General features: G+C 42.2%; 1 protein-coding gene across 2 annotated transcripts; it reads left to right on the forward strand.

Moving 5' to 3' along the window:
• The first annotated feature begins 1,729 nt into the window (after positions 1 to 1,729).
• Positions 1,730 to 26,503, forward strand: inppl1a (inositol polyphosphate phosphatase-like 1a). 2 transcript variants are annotated; one of them, XM_080025070.1, is made up of 27 exons: positions 1,730 to 2,155; positions 7,960 to 8,023; positions 9,241 to 9,388; positions 9,476 to 9,557; positions 11,169 to 11,315; positions 11,749 to 11,839; positions 13,267 to 13,356; positions 13,831 to 13,929; positions 15,409 to 15,559; positions 16,159 to 16,265; positions 16,780 to 16,882; positions 17,056 to 17,252; positions 17,355 to 17,472; positions 17,732 to 17,828; positions 18,000 to 18,138; positions 18,251 to 18,350; positions 19,008 to 19,096; positions 19,234 to 19,315; positions 19,475 to 19,564; positions 19,970 to 20,083; positions 20,435 to 20,611; positions 21,221 to 21,376; positions 21,538 to 21,622; positions 22,153 to 22,239; positions 22,375 to 23,134; positions 23,713 to 23,852; positions 24,052 to 26,503. In XM_080025070.1, exons 1-27 carry the CDS (start codon positions 1,980 to 1,982, stop codon positions 24,158 to 24,160), a joined length of 3,798 nt encoding a protein of 1,265 aa, XP_079881196.1. In that variant the 5' UTR covers positions 1,730 to 1,979; the 3' UTR covers positions 24,161 to 26,503. The 2 variants fall into 2 exon arrangements, with proteins under 2 accessions (XP_079881196.1, XP_079881197.1); XM_080025071.1 differs by lacking the exons at positions 9,241 to 9,388; positions 9,476 to 9,557 and having other exon boundaries at positions 1,964 to 2,155.
• Positions 26,504 to 26,801: the final 298 nt, after the last annotated feature.

Below are 26,801 nucleotides of genomic sequence, written 5' to 3' on the forward strand. Positions count from 1 at the left end.
TTAAAAAGGTGGCAGTTGGGATAGAGATTTGAATCCAAATACCTCAACCGCTCCACTTGTTCTCTTTGGTCCCTCCCCTAGGTCCCTCCCTGACACCCTCTACACCAACAAAGTCGTGCCAAAGTGACTGGACAGTCCAGAAGAAGAACAGAGAATCTGAGCCTCACTCTGATTGGTCAAAGTGTACAGCTCATGTTCATTTTGACCAATCAGAAATCACATACCCCAGCTTTAAGAGTGTGTGCCCAGGGGCCCATTATCTCATAATCCGTCTATGGTGTGTGTGTGTGTGTGTGTGTGGGGGGGGGGGGGGGGTGTCCATACCACATTTCAGGGGTCAGACTTCTTGTGGGCTACTAAAGAGAGAAAAAGAAAGGCTAAAGTCAGCATAATGTCCAACAAATCTTTAAATGTTGAGTTTGCTGTTTTCTGTGTTGTGCCAGTCTGGCCCCTAGATGGACAGACACACTTTGTAGGAGTGTGTGTATGTGTGTGGTCTGAAAAAGAAAAGTATTAAATGGCTGGACTGGGGCTTGTGTCGAGAAATAACTGCAGTCTGGCCAAGCCATGTGGCCGCAGGTCACACTGATATTCACAGAGGGTAGGCCCCAATACAAAAGTAGAGAAAAGGAAAACAATTTATTTTGTACAGTACATTTGTACAAGGAGAAAATGATGAGATAACTGTAGCAGCAACATTGTATTTTATGTAACATGTGTTCCTTTTTATCCAAATGGGTGAAAAGTGGATTTCATTGGCTATGGCTTTTAACTTAAATGGTGAACGCCTATTTATTTGAGCCAATGCCAAGTAGCCTATTGAGCAATAAAGCGCTTCAAAGACATTTGGTTGATATTCCACAAATTGTCCCTCTTCAGTGCTGGAAGAAGTAGGCCTACTTGGATCCTTTAAAACTAGCCTATAACTTTGTAATAGGCCTAATACTCAGTTTCAGTCACAAAATAGACGATCCATTCAAAATGATGACAACATGAAAGCACAGAAATATTATAATGACAATGTAGGTGGAAAAGTCAAGTAAAAGTAGCCTATCCATAATGAGCAATGGCCACTTCTACAGTGTTATATTAATTTATGTACTGATGGATGGTTTTCTAACAATACATTATGTTTTTTGTTGTTGATCACATGTCTTGTAGGCAGGCATAATTGAAATTTGAAGCTGTGAAGTAGGCTAGAAAGCTACTTGTCAGACAAATAAAGTGGAGTAAAAAGTAAACCGTTTCTTTTTGAAAGCAGGCTAGTGAAGTAGAGGTAAGCAATAAAGTTGAATATAGCCTAATGAAAGTCCCTCATAACTTGACAGTGGATGAGTTGCTGTAGTAGACTAACTTTCCAACACTGCCCTATTCCTTAACCAATCTTTCTCTCCATCCCTCCTTTCCTCCTCTCTCTTTTTCTAGCCTACTTATCCATCCAAGTACTTAGTAGGCTATCTCTTTACCCCTCCATCCCTCCTTCCCAGGGAGCTATGTCAAGCTAGCTAGAGATAGGCATAATGAGAAACAAGCTATGGGGGACTTTCTCTCATGAAATAAAATGTAATCAAGTAAATGCCTTAACAACATGTTTTATTCTGAAAATTCTAACCGGAATTATTTTATATCTACAGCATGTCGGCTTTGACGCGGGTCGTCCCCCCTGTAGCTCCCCGGTCTCCAGTGCGGATTTACATACCCAGATTTCCGTGGGGCTGGGAGGCGAAATAGGAGTGTGGCGAGCCTTTCAGGAACTGAGGAAACAGCCGCAAGCAGCGTATTTTGACAAATGTACAACTTTTAGTCCACGAAGTCGGTCGTCTCGCGCCTCCAAACCACCGTCGGGATAACGTTTACGCCACTTTTTCTTTCGGCTCACTCACTGGATTATTTCCCTGGTCTGGAGGAGGAGGGCTGGGAGGGTTTCGGAGGGAGTCTGGAAGCAGCTCGAGTTGAACCCGGTTTTAAGGGCTGTGGCCATGGCCGGGGGTGTTGGTGGTGGGGTTTCTCCGTTGGGGCCCGCGCCGCCAATGTGGTATCACCGGGACCTGAGTCGAGCTGCGGCCGAGGAGCTGTTGGCCCGGGCCGGGAGAGATGGCAGCTTCCTGGTGCGGGACAGCGAGAGTGTCAACGGGGCTTACGCTTTGTGTGTCCTGTAAGTAACTTTATTGCAGTAAGAGACGCTTATATGAGCTCTTAACTTGTGTGTGCGGCCTGTATTTTGTTGCTTTGTTTACCATGAAAAGTTTGGGCTGTGCCAACATTTAAGTAGTCTAGTTTTAGGTTATTTAAAAGTTACCAGCTAGCGTCACTACATAGTCTGTGCTATTTTCAGTAAAAAATTAACTCCAGCAGAAAACTGGCATTATTTGCTGCTGTATGTTGGCAAATTGTAGTAGCAGAGGCCTGCGTAAGCCAGTGTTAACAAGGTTTCAGCCAAAAGCATTTGTTTACTTTCTCCTGGAAGGCAATAATGTCAAAGAGAGGGCGAGAGAGAGACTGTTTTGTGCCCAGCAGTGTAACTCCAGCATGGCACAGAACTTGAGGGCTGTCCTTGTCTGTCTTGTGTCTCATGTGGCTGCCTGGAACACCCTTTTTCCCCCTTTTTTAAAGAGGCACTGAAACTGAAGTGTATGGGCTTTTGAAGCCTTGCTTATTTTTTTAATGAAAGGCCCATTGTAAAAACAGTAACACAGAGTTACACATAGGCATACTAGCCTCTGACATGGTATGTCATAAAAGACGGCCTGGCACCCTATGTTTGCTAAAATAACTGATGAAACGAAACGCATACGCTCAATTACACAGGGGTGGATTTGCCACCATCCACCTACATGTTTAGTAGCAAGCAAGCAACATTAACTCCCTCACTATCGGCTCCGCTGACTTGAGAAAGAAGAACATGTAGCCTATCCATTTTCTACTCTGTACACCTGACGAGCAGTCAGACAATCGAGCCTCGACACACACGCAGTGTAGACTTAACAATGACTCATGCAAGTCAAATGAACCGTGGAAAAGGGATGTTAAACTCACAAATGACCAGGATGATTCATATGCACCCCCCCAGCACCCACACACAGTTAAACAGATGCATGGATTACTGATTGTGCAGATGCAGGAAATAAAAGGCCTGTGCCATGTGACTTTGTGACTCTGACATTGACTCGACCTACATCCCCTATCTGACAGTTTACCCCAAGCTGAGTTCAGTGTGTGTGTGTGTGTGTGTGTGTGTGTGTGTGTGTGTGTGTGTGTGTGTGTGTGTGTGTGTGTGTGTGTGTGTGTGTGTGTGTGTGTGTGTGTGTGTGTGTGTGTGTGTGTGTGTGTGTGTGTGTGTGTGTGTGTGTGTGTGTGTGTGTGTGTGTGTGTGTGTGTGTGTGTGTGTGTGTGTGTAATACATTATATTTCACTCAGTTATCTCCCCATGCAATTTCTCATAGTAATGCATCACTCCTTTTGTCGTAAAAGAAGGCCTATTAGAACATTTTAAAGAATATTAGAAACATTCTCAAATCTAAAACATGAATACATAGTTAATACAAAATCAATTTTTTTCATCCATTGATTGCTGAATGCTCTAGTAATTCAGTGGGTCATTCTATGACCAACAACATTCCTCACATCCATGGATCATCCGTTTCCGGATTTGCTCCCGCCTACTCCACCTCTCCCTTCCTCTCCCCTTTCACCTTTCGCAAAATGCATTTGGTTTCATCTCAGAGAGATTTACTTTAAGAATCCTAAAGCTTGTTATGAGCAACCAATGTTACTACTTTTTTGTTTGTTTGTTTTGTTTGCCTCCGCATAGAAAAATAAGTAACCTGCTATCACCTTTACTGTTTACTGCCACTTATACGGCTACATTACCCTCATTTTACTGAATACTAACTAGCACCAGATTTTGTGGTTTGTCATGGAGCAGGACTACGATGCTAACGGACTGAAATTGCATTGATATTCCAATGTGAAAATTTTGTATTTTCTTGTCATTTTCCTTCATTCCTTGAAAGCGATGACATGTGGTGTAGTAGTAGTTTTTTTTAAATCCTAATATCTAAAAATATATTTGGGGTACACAAACAAGTATTTATATGACCCAATTCCAGGGATTTTCAGTTAGGCCATTGTTCAATACTGTGATGATTTGCTCATGACACAGTTACTGTCACAGTGTCACTCAATACTCACTCTGCAATCTAGGCTAGAGTCAATGATCATCAGGTCGTTAATTACCTATGTTGATTACCTCAAAGGAGACACATTATGTGAACAGGTAAAACTAAATGTTGTTCCAATTTGCAGTTCATTTGGCAATGTCAGACAGTGGATGAAAAATTGTAGGCTTCCTCTCGTGTATCCCGCTTAGGAGCAGCCAGTTTTTTCTTTTCGCATGCATAACTTTTGCACAGCAGCTGCATTAAAATAATATTATGATAATTTTATCATATTCATCATAGCCCATAACATGGAGGGGGGGATATAACATGTGTTTCATAATTTTTTCTCAAACTAGCTAATTTTAGTACCTGGCAACTGTTTTATTTTTATTTTCTTACTTAAAGGTGGCTACTAGAGACGGCTTTTCGTTGAGCTTGCCCTCGTGATTTCATGTTTACTTCCTTTTTGAGGTATTTGAAGGAACCACTGGTGCTGTTTTTGAGACGTGTTTCCACTCTGCTGCTGCTGATGTCTGAAAATAGACGGGAAAAGTGTTTATGTTGGTGACTTTACAGAAGCTGTACCGTCCGGCAGCGAGACTGACTCCGGGGCCAGTTTGTCCTCCAGTTTTCACTTCCTCTCAGCTCCAGTCTGCAGATTTGCGTTTTGAGTGTGTAGATTTGAAGGTAATAAGTAGGACTTTAGTAGATAGTGACCACTTAGGCCGGCGTACTATTTGGAAATGAGAACAACATGGACAGTTACAGCTGTTGTGTTTATTCCGAGTGTGTTTAATATTTGTGTGACACAGATGTTGCAGATGAAAAATGTGTAGTTTGTTAAAGCTTTGTTATTATCATAGCAACCCATTTTTTTGTCAGGAAGATGGTATCAGCGGAGCTCGTCTAAAACATGTCAGGGTTCAGGCATGGCCCTCTGTGTCTGTGTTTGTGTGCAAACCCAGACGGTTCTGTGAAAACATACCTCAATAGGCAACATATACCGGTAGTTAAAAAGCCAGTTAGCTCTATACTTTCCTTAATGTTACCTTTATAGAGTACACAGGTCATGGGGGAGGTCCATAGCACAATAAGAAAAATGGAATATGAAATAAAAACAGAAGACATTCCACAGTGATCAGACATTTGCACAGAGGCTCTAATGCGATTGGTTCTACATTTTAAACTAGAATAAAGGCTGAAATCGTGATAGATTCAAATAACCTACTCACTTCTATCTATCATAGCAGCCTCATACTGTCATTATAAGCCATCATAAGTCACCATACATAGGCTGTCTTTTCTGTAGCAACGGCACAGTTGGGCACATGGGCAGGGCAGTGTACAAAAAGCTTTAGAAATACAGTTCTTCACAGTTGTTTAAACTTACTAAATTTAACTTTCAGCACCTTCTGTTAATGTTCTCATCACCTGATCAGCCATTAGTTATGTCATGGTGTTAAGCCACCTAAGGTGTTAGTGTTTAGCCCCATTCGAACTTTAGGAACAATACTGGCTACTTCTGACAACTATAATAATAGTCTTATTTGCATGATTTCTGATGTCTTAATCTATATACCATATTGGGAACATGACCTCGATATGTGTTGAAGAACCTGCTCTACGTGGACAGAAAATCTCCACATCATTTGCGTACATAAGGTGATTAATGAGAGAATGATCAACCATGCACCACTTCCACATCCATTCAAATGCATTGCCTACACTGCAGAAACTGTCTTTTTTAAATGGTTATGTAGAAATGAATCATTTGTGAACCCTTGTATCTTGTCCTGCACAAGTAGTTTATTAATAGAGAGCAGTGGGGCACAGGTGACGTTTTGAATAATGGGTAGCATGAAAATTAGGTTGCAAATTATTACAACCAAGTCAATGAAGTGCATTGATACACATGCTTGCTTACAGGCAATGGAGAGAGTGCATGGGATAGGGAATATGAGGTGGCTCTGTAGGCCAAAAAGGCAGAGGGAGTCAGTTGGGCAATCATTACCTTCACAGACTATTGTTGACCACACACACACACACACACACACACACACACACACACACACACACACACACACAGCTATCCCATAATACACTTCTCTCTATCTATTTATCTGCCTCCCCCTGTTATAACTTTGCTGCTACTGAAACAATAGTATTTATTCCACAGACCCACAGAGAATCTCATCAGCTGCCAACAGGAAGACACACTCGCAAACACTGGACAATGCAGTGGCTCCTGCGAATGGTTTCTGTACCACTAGACCTCCAGTGTATTGTGTTTATAATGTGACCACATTAAATGTGACACCGACGAAAGGAACAGTATATCTCTCTGACTGTGTTTACTACTGCGCATTGAAAGACGGGAGCAAATATTTATCCACTTTATATCGTTAGTGTGGCCAACTGCCACAAACATGACACATGGAGCTATTATTTGCAACAATCTGATAAATGTGCTGCATATAAATCAACTAACATGGGAACCTCTTTATTCAGTGGCTTGGAGTGTCTGATGCTTTGGTTTTAAATATTTGTCACAACTGTTGTTTAATATTCCCCCCCCTCTCTCCACTGTGGTAGAAAAAGAAACACATTTTATGTTTTAGTATCAGAATTGCTACGGTAGGAACTGGCGATAAGCAGCCTATAAAAACATAATTGTCCTCGGGCAGAACATTGTCCAAAGGTTAAAAACCGTGAGAGCAAATTCACACTGACTGACCACAAATGCAGTTTTATACCATGTCACTGTGCCGGTCTGAAAAGGGTTGAATTAAAATCACCCATTAAACAGTTTAATTAGATGTGACACTCTGGCTCAAGTCTAACATAAATTGGGGCAGTTTATTTGAGGTACAGAAATAGTCTTTCAATCTCTCAGTTTGTTGTTGAAATACCTTTATTATTAAACATGCTGCTCAGTGCTTTAGCTCCTGTGGGACATTGACCTGGAAAGACCGGAAAAACAGCTGTGTGGACAGGGCAGGAAGACTCTCCAACAGGGATTTGTCGCTCCCTCAGTTTATACAGTGTATACACGCATATACATAAACATTATATAAGCAGAAGTAAAAACATTACTTGAGTGTTTTGAGTAAGCTACCTTCCTTACACCCACTCTTCTAAACAGACGCACAGCCATGACACGCGTGTATTATACACACACCAACAGACAGAAAACCACAACATTTGCTTGGCAAATTGAACATTTTGTGTCTGCTCCACTGAGCAGCCATGATGAAGTGCAGACATGAAAATCATTCAGGTCCAGCTTGTGGCTGCAGGCGTGCAGTCACAGCCATGCAATCACAATTTCAGAGCATTGATCTGTGATCGGTTTAAAAAAACAAAACGGCTCAATCAAACAGTGGTTCAATCTCAGAAATGTTATTCAGACTCAGTTTAGAAAGATTTCAAGAAAGGACTAGATTATTTTACTTTAAAATCTGGTTTTTGTGTCTTTTGTACACACTGTAAGTGTACAATACATACGCTAGATTTAGGTCTGATTTGCTCTACTGTATCATGCTACTGTAATGCCCGCTCACAGTTGTGACAGACAGTAACAGGTTGAAGCTCTCTACAATGTGGAACCACCCCCCCCCCCCCCACACACACACGCACACATTGTTGATTTCAATTGTGTGTGTGTGTGTGTGTGTGTGTGTGTGTGTGTGTGTGAATGTCAGACATGAAATGTGACTTTTTACCAACTTCCGCTCTTTCTAATTGCAGTTACTCTCCTTCCACTCTCTTCACCCCTCTCCATATTTTTCCATCTCTACAGGTTTCAGAAGCATGTCCATACGTACAGAGTCCTACCAGATGATGAAGGATTTCTGGCTGTGCAGGTACCCGAGAACACACACACACACACACACTCCACCGAGATTAAGTGCGTGTGCAGCATAAACTGTATTTGCCTCGGTAGCAGCTGGCAGGCAGAGTTGCTCTTGTTAGCTCTCTCCCTCTCTCTCGCACTCTCTCAAAGACCCACACACATACACACACACACCAACAGCAGACTCTTTGTGCGTTGTGCAGCTGTGAAGACCCCACAACTACTAGGCACACACACACACACACACACACTGTCTCACACACTCACACTTGCACACGACAACATGTTGCTTTAGACGATCCATAAGGCAATGTCAGACATCTGTGTCCCTGCTGTGTGATTTTTGGGGTCTAAGCCGTGACACAAGAGATGTCTCATTTTGCCTCCTGGAACTGAATATGTTCAGAGGCAATGTTTACCGAGCAAGTTCTTCCTGCTTTGAATTATTTTGACTATCGTGTCATATTTGCTTACACAACATTAAATGTGGAACAATGGGAGCCACCAGAGATTTGGGGACACGACTACTTGCAGCCAAGAAGTTGGGATGTAATTGTTATGTAGCCTGGAAATCCAGACCCTGATATCTTGAACGATAGAGGGTCTGGCCACGATCAATAGTAATTTCCAACTCAAGGGGCGGCTCCTACTTGTGCATTTCAAATGCCACTGCACGCAGTTGGATAGCACTACAACCAATCAGAGCGATGCACAAGGTGGTGACGTATTAAGCTGCGTTTAGCGAACAGCTGTTAAACTGTTAAATTAAACATTTGCCGTGGTCGGTCGGCAAAACTGAACATTCCACTTACTTGCTAATGAAAGATTTGAGTGCCGTCTTCCAAATCGTTAAGGGTCGAGGCCAAAGCAGTCTCAAACTCACACAACATATCCACAGCCATCTCTGATGGTTACTATCACGGCTTCGACGTCGCATGCACGTCACTGTCGTCATCCGGTTACGTCCTCCCCAGAGCACCATACAAAGGGCTCTGGCCCGCCCATATTAGATACAACCAATTGAAACGTGAGCCCGGATTTCTGGTCTTTTTTGAGAGAGTTTCCAGACCAACAGGCGCAGCAAATTTAATTTGCCAGCACCCAGTGGCAGGTCTGGGAATGCCAGGCTAATTGTTATGGTCATGCCATGTAGAAAATAACTCGCGTGTCCCTCCCCAATCCCTCTCCCCCTCCCTCTCTCTCATTCTCTCACTCGCTGTGTCTCAGACGTCTCAGGGCGTGCAGCCTAAGCGGTTCAAGACGTTACCAGAGTTGGTGTCGTTGTACCTGCAGCCCAGCCAAGGCCTGGTCAGCACGCTGCTTTTCCCTGTGGACAGAGAGGAAACAGCTGTCAGCGATGACCGGGACTATTCAGGTGCCTCTAGAGACCATAATCTTGCATCTCTACTTATCTCTTTCCCCGTCTTGTCACATGCTAACACTCCTCTTCTGTGATTGGTAGATGGGGAGGATGAGAAGCCCCCCCTCCCTCCTCGCTCTGCCTCCACCTCCACTCCCCCTGGACCAGAAACACCCACGGACAGGTACAAAGTCCACACGAGGACTCCTTTGTGTCCAGTTTGCAATGATAGGATGCAGGCACCGATTATCAAATCACAATCTTACCCAAACTTAACATACGCACACACAAGCACACAACCACGTATACACATGCACACACACACACGTACCCGCATACGCACACACACACACACACACACACACACACACACACACACACACACACACACACACACACACACACACACACACACACAGGAAGGATGTTGCTTCACTGTGAATGAAATTACGTCAGCTCTGTTCATAAAAATAGTAAGCAGAGACAATATAGAAAAAACAAACACAAGAACACGCACACAAACACATATGCAGTAAACATACTTATTCATATCAAGGACAACAAACATGGCAACTAAATGTTCCATAGCAGACACACACACACACACACACACACACACACACACACACACACACACACACACACACACACACACACACACACACACACACACACACACACACACACACACACACACACACACACACACACACACACACACACACACACACACACACACACACACACAATAAAATCCGCTCTCCCTCTGTATGCCTGAAGAAGGAAAACCACATCCTGTTAAAAACCATGTTGGTCACAGATGATGCACAGCTTTGATGAAGCCGCAGCTGAAGTCTGTGTGTGCATTGTTCATGTGTGTCTAAGTTAATGAATCTGTGCTCAGATAAAGTCAAGTAACTTAGGTGGCTGATTTCATTTGAAATATATTACTTTAACAGAAGGAGGATGTAGGTCACTTATTACATGTAGAATTGTGCCTAAGAGATGAAAGAAGTAAAAACAGATTGGTCTGTTGCAGTAACCTTTGAGACAGTGTCAGCTGTAGATGACATCACTCAAGCCGCATTCTCCTTGTTGGTCATTTGTCAAGTTGTAAAATCAGCTACTTACTCCATTACTACTTCATTAACACTTGACACTTTTAAAAAGCTATTTTTATTGTGTTTGCAGGCATTCATTGTATGTAAAAACAAATAAGGTGCAGCAAAGTTTACGCGGCTTACTTGTTAACTTTAAATGCAGAGATCTGCTGATGCAAAAGTGGAGGTTCAGTAGAAGAGCTTACAGCAAAAGGAGTGTTGTACTCTGTTTATGTGAGTCAGTGGGTGGCAGGGTAGTCGTAAATCAGTTTTCTGTTTTAGAGGAAGTCAGTTCATCTAAAAATCCTGACTGCACAGATTTGCACTCAATCTTTGCAGATATGGCTGCTATGAAGTCCATGACAGTTCCCTTTTGTTAAGCAAAGGATGCAATTATACGCAATTGTTTACTTAACATACAAGCTAAAATGCCCATCCATGGTGCAGACATGATACAAAAAAACACAGTGCTCTGAAGCTTCAGGTAGGTGTGACGTGAAGGATTACCGTATTATTAAAATTTGAATTGAATATGTCACTGACAATGCACGGATTGTCTCTATACAATGTGCAGCCCAGCATCAAATCACAATATGGTATTTTCATTCATAGTCTGCTTGTACTGTAATCTGTACACTATGCTTTGCTTTCACAGTATGTGCATGAAGTTAACATGGTTATGCATTTGCTTTTAGTGTTCCAGCAGCTAACGGCCTGAGCACCATCTCCCATGAGTACCTGAAGGGCAGCTACGCTCTGGACCTTGAGGCGGTCAAACAGGGAGCCAGCTCCCTGCCTCACCTCAACAAGACACTAGTGTCCTCCTGCAAACGCCTCAATGGGTAAGCATTACACACTCCTTTGTCCCTGCATCTTCTCCACAAAGCTGTTCTTTTACATACTGTATGCGTGACTGTGTAAGCCTGCTTCTTCATCTCACTCTCTCATCAAATCATCTCTTATTTTGGTCACAGTGGCACATGTTGCTCATTCAAATATTGCCATAAGCCAGATAAAATAAAAATGCTTTATTTTACATTCAATTAAAAACAGCAGATATCACTTAATCACCCGTGATTTATTGTGCAACCCCGACACACTTAAAGGTGGAGTCACAATAAAAAGGTAACTTTGTCAACAAGCATTCTCCAGAATTCTGACTCCACCTTTGAATATTGTGAATATCCATTTCCAATACATACTGTAGATCTTATTGAGGCATGAAAAGTTCTGAGAAAACTAAGTTGTGGATCCCTCTCCGTTTTCCCCAAATAGGGAAGTGGATAAAGTTCTGTCTGGTCTGGAGATCCTGTCCAAAGTCTTTGACCAGCAGAGTGCTTTCATGGTCTCCAAGATGATCCAACAGGTGTGTGTGTGTGTGTGTGTGTGTGTGTGTGTGTGTGTGTGTGTGTGTGTGTGTGTGTGTGTGTGTGTGTGTGTGTGTGTGTGTGTGTGTGTGTGTGTGTGTGTGTGTGTGTGTGTGTGTGTGTGTGTGTGTGTGTGTGTGTGTGTGTGTGTGTGTGTGTGTGTGTGTGTGTGTGTGTGTGTGTGTGTGTGTGCACCCTTAGTTATATTAAATGCAACGTGGCATCATTCGTGTCTTTCTTTAGCCCTGCTGTACTGTGCCAGTATTAAGCTCTTTTCTGCATTCCTGCTATGTAGTATGTGTGTATTAGACTGTATCTAAACCACTCACCATCGATATGTCATATATTGTATAAGGGGGGCCTGTATTTAGAACAGTGTTAATGCTTCCCCCAGATTATAAATAACATTTCTCCTAAGCTTTTTAGATTTGTTGTTGTCACTTATTTGACAGCTCATCTTGTCCAGTAGTGCTCACTCTGAACGTGATGTGCAGCAAATGGGAATATTATTTCATTTGCACAGATGATGGAGAATGTGATATAGGTGACTCAGTGGTTCTGGATTTTTTTTATTTATTTTTTTGTTGTCAAAATCAATGAATATTTCCTCTCCTCATGTTCCGCAAACTTTACATACCGTGTGTGCACTAACAAAATATCCGGTGTTAAAACATTCTAGGCTTTGTAAACGGCCATGTTGTTAGCTACGGCGGTTCCCCTTTATTTACATACCGGTTGACAGAGACTAGGCCTTTGTATTAACACGTTTTTAGTTTTTTTTCTTAAGCGCACACACAGGACAGCCAGGTAGCGGATCATGAGGAGATAGTCACTGATTGTTGACAAATAGTAATTTTGTCAACAATCATTCTCCAGAATCACTTACTCCACCTTTTAAGCAATTAGTCAGCACTGTTTTAGCCTTGCTTAATCTCAAGGCCCCGACATAGCAGCCAATTAGAAAAACGTGTCAATGAGGAAAAGCTTATTTTTTGTCTTTGTCTTTTGTGTCTTCTTTGGCAGCTTTCTATAATGCATGCTTGTTCAGATGTTTGAGTCGGCTGGAAACAATGTGTTGATCGTGATTAAGATCATAGTAATTTGCCGAACAGAAGGTGGAGCTGATGCTTGTAACAGTTGTAATCATTTCAGTAGTCACTTTAGCCATCAAGCACACACACACACACACACACATACATACTTACAGAAGTAGTTTTATTTTTTAATAAAGAACGGTTTATTCAAACAAGGGTTAGGCAGCCATAAGAACAATCTGTATTTAATCAGATTCAGAAATCAGTTTGATTGCCAAGGAAGTTCTCAAATACAAGGATTTTTTTCCTTGGTATTGTTTTGTGTGTACGATAAACATAGAGAAGAAAAGTAAAACATTTAATTTTATTGTTTGGTTTATTTTCTTCATCAGTCTGTGAATCAGGGTGGAGACCAGGAGTTGGAGAACCTCGTGACCAAGTTGGCAATTCTCAAAGACCTGCTGTCCTCCATAGAGAAGAAGGTAAACAGCGTATATTCATTCAGTCATGTGCAGCCAGGCACGCACCCTCACACATGATCACTTCAGCCCCCTTTCAGTCACACAGACACACACGGGGCCCCTGCTTAGTTGGAGATGACTACTTTAGATAACCCCACCCCCCCCATCCATATGATGACAAATCATCCATACAGATGCCATGCCGGCTAAATGTGTCTTGTATGTTCAGTTTGACCAGCTTCAACCATGTTAGTAGATCAGACCATTTGGAGTCTGGCTTCATTTGTAAGGAGGGGGGCTTTTAGCTGCCTGGGAAAGGAAATGGCCTCAGCGCAATCACTCCTACATGTCTTGACACATGTGATGTCATTGGCTCCACCCACTCTGCTCCTGTTAGATCACATCCAGGAAATGGGGAAACAGCCGAATACAATACAGTTGTATCTGTTTGTGTTTCTGAATTTGTGTCTTTTGTTTTCCTCTCTGTCTCCGTAGGCTCTGAAAGCCCTGCAGGACATGAGTTTGTCCTCTCCGTGCTCCCCTCCTCCCCTCTCCATGAGACACAGCAAAGCCATCCCCGTGCAGGCCTTCGAGGTATGAATTTACATCTGCACTCACACCCTCCCACAAACTCACTCACAGTCTATTTGTAGTCACCTCCAGCAGGGTGATGTCAGGTCAGTATATGGCTGAGAGTGATGACACAACCCTCTTCCAGGATACGAATCAACTAAAAACTGAAAGTAACTTTTTTCGCCTTTTATTTAATCAGGGAAGAGAAATATCTACATTATAGCAATTATAAAAGTGAAACCATGTTGCCTGTTTGTCAAGACACTCAATGGTTTTAAGGCAAATTGCCCCTATCGGAAGTTCATCATACATTTAGGTATGCACCTTGTGGTTGATATTCCCTGCATTGTAAAGCATTTCCTGTTTTCTGAACGGAATTGGATTCTCGGGAAAAGATCATTTTGATGGTGTTGATTTTAGTCTGGAAGCAAATGCAAAATGCTAAAACGTCTCTAGCTTTCATTTCTCAACTATCAAGGAGGAGTTTGTACAGATTACAGACTGAGACTGAATTGCAGTCAAACGAGCTGTGAAGTCATATATTACTTATAACAATGTTGGTAGAGCTGATGTGAGACCAAAGGAATGTTTGGAATGCACTTCATGTTACATCATTAGTGGCTTTGTCATAGTATATGGATTTAAAAAAAAAGATTTGGTACCATATTCCCACATACAATGAGTACGATAATAACATAAATTGTGTGCATTGGTTTATAAGATTATAGTTATTTTTATTTTGAAAGTTCAACGACAACATTTTACATAGACATTTGGACTATGTTGTCTTGAAGAGTGCGTGATCCCCCATAACGGGGAAAGGAAAAATCGAAATAATAAAACAGTAAAGGATAAAGAGACAAAATAATAAAGTGATAATAATCAGTAGGTAGTAAATCTGTGTGACAGAGGAGGAAGAAAAGAGGAATTATTTGAAATATTAGCTGTCAGCCAAGTCTGCATCCTCTGTGGTGGCCTCCTTTCAGCAGCTTCCTGTTGCACAGGAACACAAGTGTTGTTACGATGAGGCGATAGGTTTTAAAATTTGGCACCTGAATCGCCTGCTGACACACAGAGTGACCCCATTGAGGTGTTACATAAGATGACTCAAAGTCAGAATACTTTTGTGTTTTTTTTTTCTCTAGGAAGTGTGAGTTTCATGTTTTCTAGTGCAAGCTCTGTGCATTCAAGGTTTTTATTAAATGTTATGAGCAGAGATATGAGAGATACAACTAAAATCGGGAAATTGGGATATTCTTTTTACGTTTGGATTTGCAGCTGCGTTGAAGCAGTTTTGTTGTTGTTGTTGTTTTGTACATAATAAAATAAATAGATGAAGAAAGTTCACTTATTTGTCTTTGGAGACCCCTGGTGGTGTGGTGGCGTGATCTCTGAATGAATAGCTCTTTACAGACACATAAACCTGTAAAAAAAAAATGGTGTACATATGTCTCTAGTTTTGGTGTGTTTGTTTAATCCTCCTCTTCCGATCTTCCTAAGGTAAAGCTGGATGTTTACCTGGCAGAGCTGACAAAGATAGGAAAGAGTCAGAAGTACACTCTGTCTGTGGATGTGGAGGGAGGACGACTGGTCGTGATGAAGAAGGTGAAGGACAGCCAAGAGGACTGGACAACCTTCACACACGACAAAAGTGAGAATTGCACAAAAATTCTATGCAAAATAACCCCAGTCATTTCTGTACTGGGAGAACAGTTATCACAGTTTCCCCCAGGAAATGACTGATAGTAAGCCATCTCGTCTTGTGATGTTTAGTTTGAAGATGGCTGGCTAAACAATAGCCGCATTCATTACAAATGGACATTGAAATGGAAATGTTCAGTTTGAATTAGTGCCTCAACTGTTTTCCCTTGTGATTAATGTTTCATGTCATAAAAGTATATTGATTTCTTTATGATTGTTAGATGGTCTGTATTTTGAACAGGGTTTACAACACTGTGAGAAACCCTGAATAATGTGTTTATGGACGAAAAGTCTGTAATAACCATAACATAATATTGTTAGTGGTCCCTTCTTCAGGCAGAGTTGATTAAAATACATTAAAAGATGACATGATGATTTTACTGTGACTTTGACAAAAAACATTTTCTTATAATTCTGTCTGCCTTTTCATTTAAGTCGTCTCAAACTATTCATTGACCTTGCTTTTCCTCCCTGCCTTTTTCTCTGTCTCTGTTTCTCCCTCCCTATCTATGCCACTGTCTCTTTGTCTGTCTATTTTGTCTGTCTCAGTCCGTCAGCTGATCAAGTCGCAGCGGGTGCAGAATAAACTAGGCATTGTTTTTGAGAAGGAGAAGGACAAGAGCCAGAGGAAAGACTTCATCTTTGCTAGTGCCAAGGTCTATACACACACACACACACACACACACACACACTCACACACACACACACACACAAACACAAACCCACAGTCTCAAATTTACATTGAAGTTGTATTAAAGTACGATATTTTACAGTTTCAAAAACCATTGAAGCATAACAACACCCACCTGCAATGATAGTGCAACAGTAGTATCCACATTCATATTCAAACTGACAACGAAATTCTCTCACATTTCCCCATATTTATTTGTATAATAATAATAATTATTATTTACACACACATCTCTTCTATGAATCCAGTTTCCACTGAGTCTCCTCTGACTGTTATATGATTCTCAATTCTGCATCACTATTTCTCCTTAAATGTTCCTCTTTCAATCAAGAGAATTTGCCAGAAAATCTCAAAGGAAGCTGTTGGAAACATTCACACATACTGATTGTCAGATTTTAGGTCCTGCTACTTACAATAACAAAAAAAACAAGGTGCCATTTTGTGGAAACTTCCACTCACTGATGTGTGTGTGTTTTTAGAAGCGGGAGGCGTTTTGCCAGCTGCTGCAGCTGATGAAGAACAAACATTCCAACCAGGATGAACCAGACATGATCTCCATCTTCATAGGCACTTGGAATATGGGTTAGACACACACATTACTTTTTAGTATCTTTTAGATCTGTTTTTCTTATCCACATAACAGACTTAAATAGCACTACATCCTAACTTATTGTATATTTTTTTAATATGTTGCATTAAAAAGTAACACCAATGTGCATAGTTTGTTGGATTCACTATTTGGTCTTCTTCTGTAGGCTCAGTGCCTTCGCCTAAGTCAGTGGCATCCTGGGTGCTGTGTCGCGGCCTCGGTAAGACTCTAGACGAGATGACCGTCACCATTCCACATGACCTCTATGTGTTTGGAAGCCAAGAAAACTCTGTGTGTGATAGGGAGTGGGTGGAGTCGCTACGTGCCATGTTGAAAGAACAGACAGAGCTAGATTATAAACCGGTGAGAAGAGCAAGGCGAAACATAAGAATTCAGTAAATAGAGATTTTGAATGTAGAAACAAATGATGACTGTTGTTTATTCATCGTCCTTATTTGGGCGTAGATTGCCGTGCAAACTCTGTGGAACATTAAGATCGCTGTGTTGGTGAAACCTGAACATGAGAACCGGATCAGCCACGTGGGGATGTCCAGTGTCAAGACGGGCATCGCCAACACACTGGGTAACAACAGTATTCAGTTCTTAGTCATAGTAGCAAGGAAATGGGAACCATGTAGCAGATCTAACACTTTTTTCTGTGAACACAGGGACGATTAGATATTTTTTTTTTTACCAGAATTGCCCTTGCTCCAAATTAAAGATTTTCATAGCAATACATTAAGCCTTTGATCCATTATCACAACACTTTTAATTGATCTGCTATAGAATATCTTGTCATTTGATAATTACTGCAATGTAATTATGTTTGAATGGTTTCCAAGGTAACAAAGGAGCAGTGGGTGTATCCTTCATGTTCAACGGGACGTCCTTCGGATTCGTTAATTGTCACTTGACATCAGGGAATGAGAAGATCGGCAGGTACCTACCACTGTCCTACACACACATTATGGATGGCTGTTAAATCTTGTTTATTTTTGATTTTTAATATATGCTTTTTAACAGTGCATTAGAAAGATTTCCACACACACACACACATTGCTCTTCTTTTACTTCTTATAACCTGCAAACCATTGTGACCATTGACTACAGGAGGAACCAGAACTACCTAGATATCCTTCGCCTGCTGTCCCTCGGAGACAAACAGCTGAGCTCCTTCGACATCTCACTGCGCTTCACACATCTCTTCTGGCTGGGAGACCTCAACTACCGGCTGGATATGGACATACAGGTAAAGCAGGGACACACACTCAGAAAGACATGTGCAGAATTGGTAAAACGTGGCAGGTTTTGGATGAAGCTTCATTTTGTGTTGCTGTCTTGTTTTTTGTGTCCGCGTGCAGGAGATTCTAAACTACATTAACAGGAAGGAGTTTGACCCCCTGCTGAAAGTGGACCAGCTCAACCTGGAGAGGGAGAAGAACAAAGTCTTTTTACGCTTCGGTTAGTACGCCTATGTCCATACCAGACGTCTGTCTTACAATGCAGTTGACCTCTTCCGACCTGTTCACAATGGAATAGCTATTTCCTGATATATTCATTAGCGAGAGCAGGTCTGTTTTTAAATGATTAACATAGCTCAACATTAACAGAAGGCTACTTTTTCTGAAAAAAGCTTTTTTAATTACAACACAGCGAAAAGTGATGACTCGACCATATGTTCACCGCTGCTGCTGTGTCAGGAAGACTTCTTAGCTACAACTTCACTCCACATGAAGATTTTTGGAAAGGAAGATAATTTTTTCCAAATCAGCCTCTCAGTCTCACTGCCTTTTTTGCCATTGTGAGAAATGACAAAAGTGCTCTCTTGTAATCAAGTAAAACTTGATTTTCTTGACGTACAACCTACTGATTGCTCTCATCTGCCTCAGTGTATCACTAATGCCAATAAGAGCAGCAACATGCAGTCCGTCAATACGTACGTTTGTGTTTTAAAATACAAACAATCAGTCAACTTTGAAGAAATTTCGGTTAATGTGAGTCTGGTGCTGTCTCAAATAAATGCTTTCATTAGATTCACGGATATTACAAACCTATGCTTTGTGTCATTACACTCCGCTACACGTTCTAACAAATGAATGTGGGTCTGCTTGCTTGCAGGGGAGGAAGAGATCTCGTTCCCACCCACCTACCGATACGAACGAGGCTCAAGGGACACGTATGTCTGGCAGAAGCAGAAAGCCACTGGGGTACGTTTGCGAAATTAAACAACACAACAGAAAGACAGACTTACTCTGTCTTTTCTATAAAAAAACACTTATCCACTTTATTTTCACTTTTTGTGTAGTTAATTGTTCTGTGTCTCCTACTTTTCTCTCCTTCCCAGATGAGGACTAACGTTCCCTCCTGGTGTGACAGGATCCTGTGGAAGTCATACCCAGAAACACACATTGTCTGCAACTCCTATGGTGAGTCTGTCAGTAGAGAAACATTCAACACACGTTTTGTTTTACTTCAGTGTAACACATACCTAAATGTTGTGAATCTCTTTATTAGGATGTACTGTATGTGGCAATTAATACAATTGATCAACAAGGAGGCCTGAAATTATGCCATTTTTTCCCCAGGCTGTACAGATGATATAGTGACCAGTGATCATTCCCCTGTGTTTGGTACCTTCGAGGTGGGGGTGACCTCCCAGTTTGTCTCCAAAAAAGGTACGAGTGGATTACTTCTTCAGAAAATAGGAATTTTCTTTGGTTCCCTCTGATTATTTGGGCCGTTTGTGATAAACTCCTGTAGTCTGGCTATTGACTCACGGCTCTAAAGAGACCAGAAATTATTCAAGTTGAACAGAGCGGGAAAATGCTGCAGCCTGATACTCGTTCTCGGCGTTCATTTGTTCTTTTATTCTCATTTCGGCTCAATCATGATCCGTGACAAGTTTACCCGGCTCACTCCTGCTACATTTTTTTTCTTTCCTGTAGCAAAAATGTCACATTTACAAGTGCGTTACTACTTTGCTATTCTGTACCAGCCACTCAGATCTTTATCTCCCTCTTTCTATCATTTTCTTCATCCACCCCTCCCTCCCTCCCTTCTGGCCACCTGTTTGTGTGCAGGTCTGCCAAAGTCTTCAGAGCAGGCCTACATTGAGTTTGAGAGCATTGAGGCCATTGTGAAGACGGCGAGCAGAACCAAGTTCTTCATCGAATTCTACTCCACTTGTCTGGAAGGTGAGATGAACACAGAGCTACAGCACGAATAGGGCTTACTGTAACACACACACACACGAGTAGATGTAATAAAACTCTGTCTCTTCTGTGTGTATCGTTGTCCTTCCCTCCCTAACTCAGGCAGTCAGTATACCTTTTAAGCTAGAATCCATTTTTTGACCTTTGCTGCATCCCCCCACTACCTCCTCTCCACTGTGTACTTTTGAATGAAATGCAATAGAAAACATCTCCCTCCTCTTCTTTCCCTCCCATCTCTTCCCCCTTCCCACCTCACTCCCCCCCCCCTTGTCCTTTGTCTCTGGCATCCTCTCCACCCCTGCATTTGTCTTTCTCTTTGTCTCTCATCCGTAGAGTTTAAGAAGAGTTACGAGAACGACAGTCAGAGCAGCGACAATGTCAACTTCCTGCGCGTGGGCTGGTCCAACAAGCAGCTCACCACCCTTAAACCTCTCCTCTCGGAGATCGAGTATCTGCAGGACCAACATCTGCTGCTAACTGTCAAATCACTGGACGGATACGAGTCCTATGGTACAAAGAGAGGGGCTGGGTTCGGAAAGCCATACTAACGTCCGACTCATACTCATTTTGACTTCAATTTGAGTATGTGATGGTTGGGGTATGCGAGAAATTCCTGGATGAGTACCTTCCGGGAAGATTTTGAGTAAGGATCGATTGGATACTTTTTCTACTCACCCGCCCCACAATGCATCGCGTCTTTTCAAACGACAAGGAAGGATTTTTTAAATTCTTTATTTACAATTCTGAATTTCCTGCAGAACACAGGACTGTATGTAAAAATCTAGTTCTATATCTAACCTGTGGAGGGCGGCAATACACTAAACAGCGTCTAAATGGCCGGAATCTTATAAGAAGAAGAATAAATTCTTTATAGCTTGAGTATACTTCAACTGAAAACGTTTCGACGCACCTCACATACACAATCGATCTTTGAGTAGACAGTATGTAGTATATAAATGTTGAGTATGTAGGATGTAGGACGTTAGTATGGCTTTCCGAACACAGCCAGGGTTCATGTTGGTGCAGTGGCTACGCAGTTCTTTGCAAGTTGACAAAGCAATCTTGTTTTGTTTTTTTAAGTCTGACAAACCAATGCGTGTGTTTTTCTCCCCCTGCTAGGAGAGTGTGTGTTGGCTCTGAAGTCTATGATTGGCAGCACAGCACAGCAGTTCCACACCTACCTGTCCCACCGGGGCGAGGAAACAGGAAATATCAGGGGGTCCATGAGGGTCAGAGTCCCCTCCGAAAGGATGGGAACCAGGGAAAGACTCTACGGTAATGTACTGTATATGTCACTGCATGGCTACAGTCAGGTGTACTGCGCAGACAGACAGAGAGGCAGCTGAGCATGAAGCAGTTTAGACCAATGAACCGAGCTTAAGAATCTGCAGACACATTTTTTTTTATTTACACATACTTTTATTGGTGTATTTCAGAGTGGATCAGCGTGGACAAGGATGAGACTGGCGGACCTAAAGGGAAATCCACTTTGGTTTCCAGAGTGGGACATGAATACGTCAAGTAAGTTGCTTTTATAGTAAAATGCTAAAATATTAATCTTTTGTCTTTAACGCTGCTCGCGATTAAAAAGAAAAATGTTTTTTATGTATGTGTAAAAACCTGATGAATGTTTTAATCTTATTTTTTTCCCCTTCTACTAATGAATCTTCTTGCCGTTTTACTTTACCAAAATATCATCAAGTGGAAACTAGAACAAACACGTTCATTTCATTTCAACTTGATCCTTTGAAGTGCAACTGTGTTTTCTGCACTTTGTATTCTGTATTTTGGAAAAAGAAAAAATAGAAGTCTCTACACATGGTATTTAAGCTCCCCGATGTGTATTGGTCTAAAATGAAACATGCTATGGTTAAAATGTTGCATTTTCAGTCCATTTACGTACTACATACATACTCGCTATTTTTACTTTTTGTTGAAACCGGTATCCCTATTCTAGGGATGTGCACACAGACACCTCACCAAAATCTCTCTTTTTGTTTGAATTGACAACTTTTTGCCAACTTGCTTTTTATGATGTGTCCTCGCTGTAGGCCATCTTTGGTCCGTAAACAGCTTGGAGAGCTGGGCAAGGTCAGCGAGGAAGGAGAGAGGAGCGGCAAAGAGGAAACCGCTGGAAGGTACCGACAGACACAATCATGCAGACACTGACCAGCAAATAGAAAAAAAGTCTTCCACTGGCAAATGTTTTAATGTGGCACCATAAAAATGAAAGCCTTTTAACCACATGCTCTGTTTTTGTGTGTAATCTGAAGGCCTAAACAGGACACACCAGAAGATCCATCCGTCTGCAAGAACAGCTACAACAATCCCGCATACTACATCCTGGAGGGCGTTCCCAACCAGTCGGCTGCTGCTCTTTCTTCTGAGCTCCTCCCATCTCCTACCTCGCCGACCCCCCAGGTAGCTAAAGCCCCTCTTCCCTCAGCCGGAGCTCGAACCAAACCGCCCTTTGTGTCTTCCGGGCCCTCTCACTCGCGCAGACCCATGACCGGACACCCTGTGCGAGCCATTAGCGAGGAGGGCTCCTCGGAGGACGACGGAGGAGGAGGCGCCTGTGTAGCAGCGGGAGTGCAGGGCGGCATTGTCGGAGCCACAGTGGGAAGCACGCTGAACCGACCCCCTCCTGACTTCCCCCCTCCTCCTCTCCCTAAGGGGGCCCTGGAGATGGTCGCTGCCGAGGCCCCCTTCGCCAAAGCTCGCCCTCTGTACCCAGACCTAGCCGAGGTCAGAATCCCAGCAGCCAGTCCTGCAGCCCCCATGGCTCTGGGAGAGGGCTTCAGAAGAGGGGGCGGAGGAGGAGGAGGACCGGGGGTGCTAGATGACCAGTCGTGCTCCGTCCTCCAGATGGCAAAGACACTGAGTGAGAGTGAGTTTCCTGGGCAGCCTCCACGCGCTCCCTCAGCGCCGCCGCCTCTCAGAGGGCAGCCCATGGGCTTAGGACTGGAGGCCTGCCGCACCTTTCCTCCCAGACATCCTATCCCAGAGAGTATAGCAGAGGACATGCCTGAAGAGGTGAGCATTTCTGTCATTCAGGGGTATTTGCTTTAGCTACTTGGGGTTTTTTGTGGGTAGTTAGGTAAGGTTAGGTTTCTTTATGAGTACCCAAAGGTACATGTGTTGTTCAGAAGAGGACAGAAATCCAAGGAAACAAAAAACTATATAAAATTAATTAAAGAGAGTACATCACATCCTGATGAATTCATAAAACATCAAAACAAACACTCACAAACAGACCTTGATACAATACAGCAGACAGCAGTGGAACATAGTACACACAGCCACTACAAGTGGCTACCCACAGGGGCCACATAACGATGGCCAGAACACTGGAGCAGCAATTTGTCATAGTTGCTTTGAGGCCATCTAAACCCAGCTATTTATTTATTCATATAATTTTTATTGTTCATACAGCTATCTTCAAGATATTTTTATCAAATTTTTAAGCCGGGGGAGAAGAAAAATGGAGCCCATCCACAACAAAGGATATTGTATCTTTCAATGCCTATTGACATGGTTGGCTGCTGTGACGTGCTAAGTATGTTCCTGCATCAGTTGTTAGTCGATACTGTGTTTGGTTTCCCCCTCTGCAGGCACTTTGGGGCAGCAGTAGCTCGTCTTTGTCCATCGGGGATTCTTCAGTGGGCGAGTGGCTGCAGAGACTGGGACTGGGACTGGAGAGGTATGAGCAGGGACTTCTACACAACGGCTGGGACGACCTGGAGTTCCTCAGGTATATAGACTCCGATACACTCAAACATGATGAGGTGATTATAATGGTATAGTGTAAGATTGTTAACAGCAAAATCTTTTTAATGGCGCAAAGTAGAGTCATTTAGAAAAGGAATAGTTCCGTGCACTTTTACACAGACACCACTTATTCTGAAATTATTTGTATGTTTATAATATGTTGTATGTTTTTTTTCTTCCAGTGACATCACAGAAGAGGACCTAGAGGAGGCGGGAGTGCTCGACCCCGCACACAAGCGAATCCTGCTGGAGAGCCTCAAGCAGCAGCAGCAGCAGCAACAACAGAAATAAACTGAATCAAACTGGTCTATGACTGGTCCAAACTGGTCCTAAGAGGCCAAATCTCAGACGAACTGAACTGAACTGAACTGAACTGAGCTGGAACGTGCCAATTGATGCCAGACTGTGCCTTCTAAGAGAAATTGCACTCCATTTGTTTTCTTTTGTCAAAAAAAAAACACTTGTTGAACCACCATCCTTTTTCACGTGTACTGTACATGTGTGTTCGTCGTTTTTGTAAAAATGGCCTTATTTAATGATAATCATTTCAGTCCTTCGAGCAACACTACATAACCCCTCGGCTTTAAACCTAGTGAGAAGTTCTGACCTGCAGCTTCAAGTTAGCGTTAGCACTTGTTTTTAATTTTTTCTTCGTCATGAGGAAGCTTAACTTAGGGGCGTAAGAGTATTTCAGACACCTCGGAAACAGGAAAGTGCAAATTCAAAGCAAAATGAGAAGAGGGCTTTTTGTTGGAAACCAGAGCCATGCCCTTTGTCTGCGTTCAGGCTCTTCAGACAACAATGCGTTCCTCTCTGAGTCTCAGGGTCCCCCCCCCCCCTCTCCCCCCAACCAGTGGTCACAATTTGGAAACTATAAGGAACTTGTTAGAAAGATACCCAGGGCTAATGTCCTCACACGGAGCGGTCGAGGTGTCTTCCTCGTGACAGAGGTGAACAGGAAGTGGTGACATGAAAGGAGCCCCAACTCGCATTTCTCCCATTTTCCTACTTTTGTGATGATGTTTGGGCCACTGTTGTTTCTGCCTATATTTATGGTTTTATGTTTGTTTTTTGTTTTGTTTTTTTATGATAAAAGGGAATACGGAGCAAACCAACCAAACCAGTCCTGCTAGAATTTAAAATGGCCTATTTCACCTTACTACAATATTTTGAAGTCACCAGATTTTGAATCAGCTGCCCCCAGGTGTGGTATTTGAACCCACTCAACACTGGCAAATCGCTTCTTTTTTCCCAGGAACCTCTAAGTATCCGTAAACATTGACAAATGACTCATGCAGTAGTAGTAGTTTCTTGGCAAAGTCAGTACTCTGGGAGAGAACCAAGTAGTTCAGCGAATAAAAACACAGGAATACATCATGTGATAAATGTTCCATCAAAATGAAATGTCACTTAGGAGATTTTGACCAAGTATATTTCTCATGCACCCACTCTGTGAGGAAGTTAAAATTCGATTTACAGGAGAAGACGTCTCTAATTTTAACTTCATATGAGCCAGGTTTGATGGGTGACATGTTTTTAGTCATTTCATTTTAAGTTGTGTAAATGTAGAAGTATTTAGGGAATCGGTTGATGTTGCGAAATAGATTAATTCATTTTTCATTCTACTTAAGATTTACCAAGCCTTTATCGTCATTGTCTCAGAGAAACTGTTCGTCACAGAATTTATTCTATCTGTCGTATGGGGTACAGATTTGTCTTATTTTGCAGATTTTTTATTTTTAATTGGTTATTTTGTTACGTGATTAGAGACGCAGCCTAGTCGGGGAAATATGTCACCTCTCACAAAAAAAAGTACACAGATGCTGCTGTTCCACAATTTAACCAGCAGGTGGTGCTGCTACTCTACTATAAACCCTACCAATAGACTCTGGACTGTGGAAACATTGGGAAAATCAGACACAGTCATATTCATTGTGAGGTGTAGTACCTTACAGTTCTTTTCGATGGTTTGCTTATAATGTTCTTAAGCAGTTAAAAAAGCTAACAGGTAAACTCACATGTCGAAGCTGCCTTTGTTTTTTACTAATTTAAATCCTGCCGAATCTTCTTCTGCCCGTGAGAATAGAAGCCAGTTTATTGTTGTTTTAAGAGATGCTGAATGAATGTGCCATTCCGTAATTGGGACTAAATACAATAACTCTTTTGGACGTGATTGTAGCAGTTTCATTCATGTCTGAGAAATGTCTCCTTATTTTCCTTGTGACTCATTTCAACCTGAGACTCTGTTCTTTGTTATACCACATGTCTCATCTTTTCTTATAGCCAAACAACCATTATGTGGATCTTCTGTGTCAGTCGTGTTAAATCTAATGTCATTTTAAGCCTTTTTTGGCCTTTCAGTGTTCTCAGTTGTGTGTGTGTGTGTGTGTGTGTGTGTGTGTGTGTGTGTGTGTGTGTGTGTGTGTGTGTGTGTGTGTGTGTGTGTGTGTGTGTGTGTGTGTGTGTGTGTGTGTGTGTGTGTGTGTGTTCATGAGTGAAAGAAGAGACATGCCATTGTTGTTTTATCTGACACACTCCATGTAGTCTCCTCTTTCCAGTTATGTTAAGTTAATGTAAGTTGTTTGCTTGTGTAATTTTTTTATTTCAATTAAAATCTAACTATCTTTCCTTATTTTATAGATCCACTCATTGTTCTTGTTTGTTGTCTTATGTAGGGAAAGCTGAAAAGATGACACGTTTATGGTCTGGAGCTATAGACCCTGCGTCATAAAAGGAAAGGGGAAAAATGCACGGTACAAGTGACAGTAGTTCAAGTTTATGTTTAACCGTATTTTCTGGAGATTCATGGACACGGCTCTGAGTTTCTGAGGCCTGACTTTGCACACAACGACCCTCATCACTCTGTTACACACAAGAAACCAGGTCATTGAACACATCACGTAGTGCTTCCATAATGTAGATTTATTAGAAT

This window comes from Ammodytes marinus (genome assembly GCF_949987685.1).
Source record: "Ammodytes marinus genome assembly, chromosome: 3".
NCBI classification, from domain to species: domain Eukaryota; kingdom Metazoa; phylum Chordata; class Actinopteri; order Uranoscopiformes; family Ammodytidae; genus Ammodytes; species Ammodytes marinus.